Source organism: Solea senegalensis, linkage group LG3 (assembly GCF_019176455.1).
Source record: "Solea senegalensis isolate Sse05_10M linkage group LG3, IFAPA_SoseM_1, whole genome shotgun sequence".
NCBI lineage: Eukaryota > Metazoa > Chordata > Actinopteri > Pleuronectiformes > Soleidae > Solea > Solea senegalensis.
The window spans coordinates 24,520,386-24,528,946 of record NC_058023.1 but is presented as its reverse complement, the minus strand read 5'-3'; the positions used below and the strand labels follow the sequence as shown (position 1 = coordinate 24,528,946).

Genomic DNA, 8,561 nt, shown 5'->3' with positions numbered 1-8,561 from the left:
CATGACTCCTTACCCATTTAATTGTTGTGTGCGTCCATGTCTAACAAAATAAAACGGGTATGGCTCATTGGTCATATTTATTCCCTGAGTAAGAACTACATGTCTACAATTATTAACATGTGTGCCTCCATGTGTGTGTACAGCCATGGAGCAGACTCTCTACTGCTCTGACCGACATTTAGCCCGTGTATGTTCTGCACAGCAGATGTTTAGCAGACATAAGACAGATGTTGCCAACACTTGAGGCACATGTTGCCTTTACTAACACACTAGGATATATTATTAGGGTTTAAGCATTAAAAACACATTGTGGACAGATGTTTCCTCCCTGTGTGGTTTCTCCTTTGGTTTGCACTCTAGTATTCCCACTTTAATTATTTTACATTGCTACCAAGGGTTCAGTAAATTAACCCATTCATCATATTTGCAATATCAGTGAGACAGTAACCACATTTATTTGAGACTTAACTGCCAGTGACAAACCATTTAACTGATAAACAAATGTATTAAGTACCAGTGGCACCTTTATTTTGTACATAACATTATGAAATAAACATTTTTCAACTATCATTGCAGGTCATAATCAGGCAGTGTGCATGTGCATAAATGTGTGATGCCTCACAGCTTAGAGTCTGAGATGCAAGGTCTGCAGTTTGTATTTCTTTCCTTTTTACTCTAGGTGTGAACGAGATTGTGAAGTGGCAGCAGTGACTGACTTGAGATTGGTTGGTGTGTGCGCCAGTGGGAGGAAGTGAAGACGCGTTATTTGTCTTTAGATAGAGCTTTGCTTCATAGAGCTATTCCCCCATTTGCTAAAATTCAAAATCTAAGTTAAAAGATATTAAAATATGTCTAATAAATGTGATGTCTTATTCCAGATTTGAGCAAACAATAACATTCAATTTATTTATCACTTGGAACATTTTAATTCCACTCTGCACTGATCCTGAACAGACTGTGAGAGGAAATAAATCATCTTGAAACATGACAGAGAAGCTGCAGGCTGTGTCCTGCTCTCACAGGCCCTGAACATACAAATGTAATCTCACTTTGGAAGTCAACTTTGAAAATGATACTCAAATAAAGTAATAAAGACGTGCTGCTTCCCTGCTCAGCAGCTCTGAGTTTGCTCGTCACAGATAAGTTGTGATAATATTGAACGTTTATAAACAGAGTTTGGCCTCTTGTGGCAAAAGTCACCGCACTTCCTCTGCTCTCGCCTCACTCTCACTGGGAGATTATCCTCCGGACTCATGGGAGCACACACACTAAAGAACTACAATGAAATCAAAGCATTTCACATCTCTTTGACGCTAATTACATGCACACATAAACATATCACACACACACACAGCAAAGAGGCAGAATTTAATTTGTCTTAAATTAAAATGACCATTCATATACACACACATGTAAATAGTGCATGTTGACGTTGGCTGTCAGGCTGTTAAGTGTTTGTGCTCAGAGTGCAGGACTTCACCCCCACCCCCTGTGTCTCTGTCTGTCTCTCTGTCTCTCTGTCTGTCTCTCTCGATGTTCTTTCTTTGCTTATCATTATCATAGCAGCGTTAATTACAGACAGATTATCTGAAACAGCGAGATAACACACAGACCAACGGGAAGTGGAACTGGGAATTTGAGGTGAGGGCGAGGAGCGTCAGTAACTTTTATATCGGGGGGGACAGTTCTGACTGCAAACAGCAGGGGGTGATGTCAGGTCTCCTGCTGCTGCCAAAACACTTAACCAAACTATAACATGTGATGTAAATAATCTTGCTTTTGTCAGTAATGACCTTAACAAACGGTATACAAGACTCTGCTCTGCTAAATGCAGTCATAGACCTGCAGCCATAAAGAGTAGGTGTAGGAGATCTTTACTTTCTTCTTTAGGCTTCTTTCTTTATAGGGGTCACCACAGCTGATCATCTGCCTCCACCTTGTCCTCTCCCTTGTGTCCTCTTCTGTTCCGCCAACTGTCCTCATGTCCTCCTTCACAACATTCCTGCACCTTCTCTGTTCTCTTCTTCTTTTCCTGCTGCCTGGCAGCTCCATCTTCAACATCCTATGTCCCATATAATCACTATCCCTCCTCTGCGCGTGACCAAACCGTCTCAAGCTTGACTCTCTCACTTTGTCTCCAAACCGTTCAACCTGAGCTGTCCCTCGAATATGCTCATTTCTAATCCTGTCTGTCCCGGTCTCTCCCAACAAAAATCTCAGGCAACTCTGTGATTACACTGTAAATGGCCCTAACAGAGCTAACACAGGGTCACATGACCATACAGATGTCTTTTTAATTTACAAACAGAACAGCTGCAGTAATCAGACAGCTATCCAGCAGCAAACGGTAGATTTTATCTTCTGTATCAGTGACTTCTTTGCCAATGGAAGTTTTCCACAGGACAGCGTGGGTTGTGAAATAGAACTTGTCACAACATGTTTTCTTTTAATGGCATTTATTATATTTCTATCAAGGATTCTGTGCAGTGATACTGCGTGTTTGGCTGATACAGGGTGAAAAAGGTTGTGAAGTATTTCCTCTATAATCGCTTACACACCGTGAAAGTCTGCTTCGCCTTGTGCAGAGAGAGGACGGCGTTTGACAGGATGTGAATGCAGTTCTTGATGTGTTGTCTCTCCGTGCTCTAGTTTTGTCGTCCCTTTTTCAAGGTCATGTGATGCGATGGACATTTGCTTCCCGCCAGCGCTTTGGGTTTTTGAGACAGAATCAGAGGGATATCTCAGCGGCGTCCTGCTGTTCACAATGCTGCTGCCCACACAAACACATTCCTGTCACTTGATGGACCAGACAGACAGACACACACACACACACACACACACAAAAGCACAGAGTCTCCTCTGACCTTGACCTTTCTTTACTCTCTCTATATGTGGTGTTGTAGACCTTAACTGAACCCGTGTCAGATGTTAATATTCACTGTCAATTTCACAACTGTTGTTCATCCATCTTAAAATTTTATAAGCAAAACAACAAACAAAACTGAAACATTTGTACAAAAACATTCATGTTCCACGCTTGAATTACACGTCATCGTCAACGAACCGTCTCACACGTAAGAAAGTTTATAACTAAAGGTAGTGAAAATAATAGATAGATATTGGACTTAAAAGGCTATGGATTAAATCCTCTCTAAAGTTTGTGCACTTGTATCTGAGGCCGAGATTTTCTGACCTTTCGTTTGACCTGGATTACTTGTGAAAATGGAGCTAAAATGCTCACCTGGATTGTTTTTAAATGAAAACAATCAACAACAATGACTCTACGTTGACTGTAGGTGTGAATGTGAGTGTGAATGCCTGTCTGTAAAGCACTTTGCAGCATCTTTATGGAAAATGACCTTGCTCTGTTTGTCAGATGAACAGGAATCGTCGTCAGTGTCGTGTTCATGCACTCAGAGCTATACGAGATACGTTACTTTACAACATTACTGTGGAGATTAATACTTTAAAGGCGTGTTTCCTTTGATACTATATGACACGTGCTGTTTGTTTGTCCCTTGTGTGGAGACTGCCCAGCAGCCTCTCACTCTCAACAGCCAGTTTTCAGTCCAGACTGGCTGCAGGTCAGGGCGGGTCGGATTTAGTTAAAGTTGCAGTCGCTGGCGTTTTGCTGTGCTTGCGTAACGCCCTGGGGAAGGCTCCTCCTGGGTGATGGCGTTGAGATGATGCCCCTCTCTCCTCTCGACAGCCTTCAGCTTCACCTGCAGCTCCCGCAGCTCCTCCTCGGCCTTGCGCGCGGCCTTGCGGCTGTTCCTCAGGGAGCGCTTCACCTTGCGAACGCGCTCCTTCAGCTGACGGTTCCTCCGCTCCACGGTGGCCAGGCGCTCCTGCATCTTGCGCCGTTGCTCCTCCTCCTCAAACAGCGCCGCCTGCACCGAGGAACACAGCAGCTGTAGGGGAGAGGGAGAAGGAAAGTATTGACACTTTGCTGGTTATTTTTGAATCTCAGCACATTTCCTTCAGCACAAGTCTTTTTACAGTTTGAACTCTTTGCCTCGCTCATAGGAAGGCTCCGAGTCAGATGACCACCTGTCAAAACATCTGGGTGTCACCTGCCTGCTGTTTAGCATCATCTGTAAAAACAGTTGTTTGAGGACAAGTGAAGAAACATACACAGACACACACACACTCAGTAACACAGGAGGAGCTGGAGACAATGTCTCTTTTCTTCCAAAACTATGTCAAGGCCACAGAAAGTTGAAGCGAGGGTTGAGTTTGTGGTGTATTTTGAATCCACTGAAAGATGCGATATTGATGCGTTTGATGGAATATGTTTTTCTGATGATGATGAGACTGAACAATGCAATTACTCACACTGGCTGGTTCTTAACAGCCAGAACTCAGTTTCAGCCTGCTGTTGGTCTCACGAGAGAAATTGTTTCTCTTTAGTCGAACTTTCTCAAACTACGCAAAACCTTGTGCACCTTGACCATCTTAGTATAGAAACGGATTACTTCTCATATGGACCTAAACCTAATTCTAACCCGAACCCTAAAGCCAGGTCGCACCCCTTTAAAAAAGCTCATTAAAGTTTGGCTGAACCAGTCAAAATGTCCTCACAATGATATTTGAATCAAAATGAGTCTCCACAGCCTACTTCACTTACACACACACACACACACGCTGAGCTTTTAACAGTGAGTGCAACAAGCAGACCAAGCACCCACATAAACTGTTAATGAGTCAAAAAACTTGTTAAAGGTGTTTACATGACAGTTACGACCAGACTCTGTTCTCACTGTGGTTACAGTTCAATCATTAGGTTGCGTGTAAACATAGCAACGTGCTGATTAAGAGGTATTCGGGGGGAATATGTCTCTCATTTTAATGTGAGCCATCAAACGATGGCTCACGAGTTAAGGACGAGTAAATATGTTTTAAATGTTTGGTATGAAAGTGAGCTTCCAGGAGTCTTGCGGTAAACACGGCTCAGCATGTCGCTGGTAAAAGGAGACTTTGAACAAAAGCTAATTGAGGGTTTTGGCAGAAAAGAGGAGGAAGTCTCTTGTCTGTCCTTCTGGAGGGACTTCTGTTCCCACGAGGCTGAAACCAGAAGCAAAAACATCTCCCCCATTCCAATTTTAAAGGCTGTTTTGAATGAGTTCTTGATTTCTCCCAGTACTGAGAGAGTGATGTGACCATGGAAATGCCTTCAAGATCCTTTAGACAAACCCTAGAATTCAGGAGAGTGTCTTTTTGTCAGAGACAGATAATTTGCTTTTCTTCTGCTTAATACCTAAAGTACAAATGGCCGGGACATAAATTCCCTAAGCGAAACACCGGTTTGGTGTCCTGCCTTGCCTGAAGGTTGTGGTCTCTACATGTGGGAGCTCGTCTTCTGAATGATCACTGCATTTAACCCCTGTCTGTCTGACCTCTGACTTCATAACTCAGAGGCTTTCAGGTCAAAGGGAGAAAAACCTTTGCCCTCACTGATGCAGCTCTACAGGTTTGACCACTGGACAGTCGGTACATATCCATGCACTGCCTTGTCCCAGTATACAAGCATGAATGTGTCTGGATCCACTACATTAGTTGGCTGCATGTCCTGTTTCGGCTTGTTTATATGTGGTGGCTATTTCAGCTTCCTTGTCAGTCCAGACATTCTGCTGGTTTGGATTTGACCTTTTCTTGCTGTTGACTTGCTCTCCTTTGCACCAGCGTGTGATGAGATTTCCAGCTCAAAGCTAAGGGGATGCAACAGTTTGTAAATGTATTTTAAAAGTCCAGATTAAGCTGGACTTACACAACAATGTGTTGTTTTCTCATGTCACATAATCGTAAGTACTTATTTGGATCCATCACCCACATTAGTCAGAGTTCAGAGTCTGGAATGAGGTTCCAACATCTGGCCAGCTTTAATAAATCACTTCATGTTACATGAAATGATGACAGTTCAATTCAATTTTGGAAAGTCCGTATGATGTTTTCAGCGGCCGCTTTAGGACTGTTAGCTCAGAACGCAGGCATCCTCCTCCTCAGCTCACAATCACACACATCCCAAGCAGTTGCAGTCACTCAACTAAGAAAAATAATAAAGACAGCAATAGTTTAAGTTGTACATGGCCACAAATCTTGAACATAAACCTGTAAACTCGAAGACCGACGTGAAACGAAAGCGGCATTTTCTTTGGTCGTAGCTTCTTAGATATTGACCCTCTCACAGTGTGTGCCGCTACAACCTAGGTTCTTGTGCTTGGCCACTAAAAATGCAACATGAACACGCTCATCAAAGATATTCCAGTATGTGCGGTACTCTACATCCATTTCTGAGCTACACAGCAGATATGAGGGTGTCAATTTACCATCATCACACTTCTGTGAAATATTAAATTCACTTCTGAGGAACAGAGCGGACCACAAATGTGCACCGTATCACATTATGGCTAATGGCTATGAAATGTGCAACCAAATCCAAATCACACCTGATATCCTCCAACTGCCTATCTCAAACGCTGCCTTGTTCTGTCTTGTTGAAGCTGCGACCTGCCCATATAAGTCACAGCAGGTGATAAATGCTTCAAAGATCTCCGCTTCAGACCTTCCTCCCTCTGTTGACAGGGTTCAGCTTATCTCTGCTCCCAGGTCATCGGGGTATGTTGCCTCATGCTGACATGGATCGCGGCTGACACACTTTCAAACTGCTGCCTGTCAAGGATGGTGGACCTTTGCTATTAGACCATTGACTTCTGCCTCAGGGAACCAGAGGCACGCACCACGACCAATCTGTTACTGATATGATCTTCAACTTGCTGGGATGTGATCACTGATCACATGCTGGAATTCAATCTATAAGTAAAAAAAAAGTATTTGTGTTTGCATTGTTGCTTTGTTGATTCTAGTGATCTTTGCTGCATTCCTGTCAGAGTCACAACTCTACAAAGGATTTGCACAGCTATTTTTCTTAGGGCACTGCATTGACTCACTAACACAAATTAAATCATCGCCCCTCAGTCTTCCAACACACTCTGAACTCGCTTCTCAGCTGCACCACTGCCGATTCAGGACACAGGAATGTGCATGAGCGTGATGTCCTACCCTGCTGTCCTCCTGAGGTTCCCACTCGGGGCTGAAGGTGTGGAACGGCTGGCTCCCTTGGGTGCAGTTGGAGTACTGGAAGAGGTTGGAGAACATGCTCCTGTGCTCGGCCGTGTCAGGGAAGATGGCGTCCTGGAAGTTGATGCCGTGTGGGAGGATGTTGTAGTTCTCGTCCATCCTGCGAGTGGCACAAACAGAGAAGAATTGTGAGGAAAAAAGCTGCAAGACTTTTAAGTGTTACTTAATTGAAAGACTCATGCAGGCTCATGTAACACCTTTTTTGTTTTCTTATAAACTGTGAAAAAAGCAGTTTTTTGGGGGGAATGCAGTTAACATTTGTGTGACAACAACACCTACTTCTGAACTGTTAAATATGTAGCTCAAATGAATGTTCCTAATAACTCCCTCCTCTTTTTCCCAAAACCAATACAAGTGTCAAAACTTTCAGTCCCTACTGATCCAATATCAGTTGATAACAACACACCTTGCCATAACTCTAACTAACTAAACTAACGAAATTCTCCACCTGTAACAAATATTCTGCTTCCATAAAGAACATCTTACCATCTTACTTTACTTGTATGCACCCTGTGCTTTGTAAACTATTTGTAATGATTAAGATTTTTGGATTGTATTGTATTTCATATTTGTGTTTTCCAAAATCCGATTCAGTGATTTACAGCAGTATTGGCCAGATACTGAGGAATGCGTCCTGCCTCACCTGAGGAAGAAGAAGTAGGAGTAGTTCTCCATCACCGTGTAAGACTGGCAGGACAGGTACCCAAGACCTGTCAGGTTGAGTCTTGATCCGGTTGGAACCTCCAGCATGCTGCCCCAAGCCTGGTCGCACAGCAGCTCCACCTCGGCCGAGTACAGCAGCCCTTCTTCTGCGCCCTCGTATCCATACCCAAACCCGGACAGCGAGTTGTACAGGCTTCCCGCCCCTCCACTCAGAGGCTCCCGGTGTATCGCCAGAACCCGAGCGTACACAATAATCTCCGCCAGCTCCGCTCGGCAACCCTCGCTCAGCGGCCGCCACTCGGAGGGGAGCTGGCACCCGTGCGTAAAAGTGCCCCAGTGCGTAAAAACGCACAACGCTGTGAGAAGGAGAGTCGTGGAAAACATCGCGAGGTGCCTATACTGTCACTGAAACCTGATGTGATGATTCAATAGAGAAATGTTTGTTTTGTCCTGATTTCATAAAATTACGTTTCAAATGTGGCACTTTAAAAAACAAACAAAAAACTTTACCTGATAATGTAAAGAAGCTCGTCTTCACAAAAACACCAAAAAAAAAACAAAAAACGTATCTCACTACATTTAGCTATTCACCTCGCAGTGACTCAGACCTTGCTATTTCAGACTAGTATTCTTTTTTTATTAAAAAACAAGAAGGAACTCATCATTATGCTCAGAAAGCACGCTCTGCTCTAACCTGTCGTTGTGTTTCATCTGTGTCTGCTGTGGGCGTGAGCAGCTTCTCCACCGAGCAGCGCACCGGT

General features: G+C 43.7%; 1 protein-coding gene across 2 annotated transcripts; it reads right to left on the bottom strand.

Moving 5' to 3' along the window:
* Positions 1 to 2,439: 2,439 nt before the first annotated feature.
* ccdc3a (coiled-coil domain containing 3a) lies at positions 2,440 to 8,561 on the bottom strand. 2 transcript variants are annotated; one of them, XM_044020547.1, is made up of 4 exons: positions 8,311 to 8,561; positions 7,781 to 8,212; positions 7,060 to 7,237; positions 2,440 to 3,911 (listed from the first exon to the last, which is right to left on the bottom strand). In XM_044020547.1, the coding sequence occupies exons 2-4, from the start codon at positions 8,182 to 8,184 to the stop codon at positions 3,606 to 3,608; spliced, it is 888 nt and encodes a 295-aa protein (XP_043876482.1). In that variant the 5' UTR covers positions 8,185 to 8,212; positions 8,311 to 8,561; the 3' UTR covers positions 2,440 to 3,605. The 2 variants fall into 2 exon arrangements, with proteins under 2 accessions (XP_043876482.1, XP_043876481.1); XM_044020546.1 differs by having other exon boundaries at positions 7,781 to 8,561.

Coding starts and splice junctions, on each gene's coding strand:
- ccdc3a (XM_044020546.1), bottom strand. CDS start 8,184: ATGTTTTCCACGACTCTCCTTCTCACAGCGTTGTGCGTTTTTACGCAC. Junction 7,238..7,780: donor TCCTACTTCTTCTTCCTCAG/GTGAGGCAGGAC, acceptor TGCCACTCGCAG/GATGGACGAGAACTACAACA. Junction 3,912..7,059: donor AACCTCAGGAGGACAGCAGG/GTAGGACATCAC, acceptor TCTCCCCTACAG/CTGCTGTGTTCCTCGGTGCA.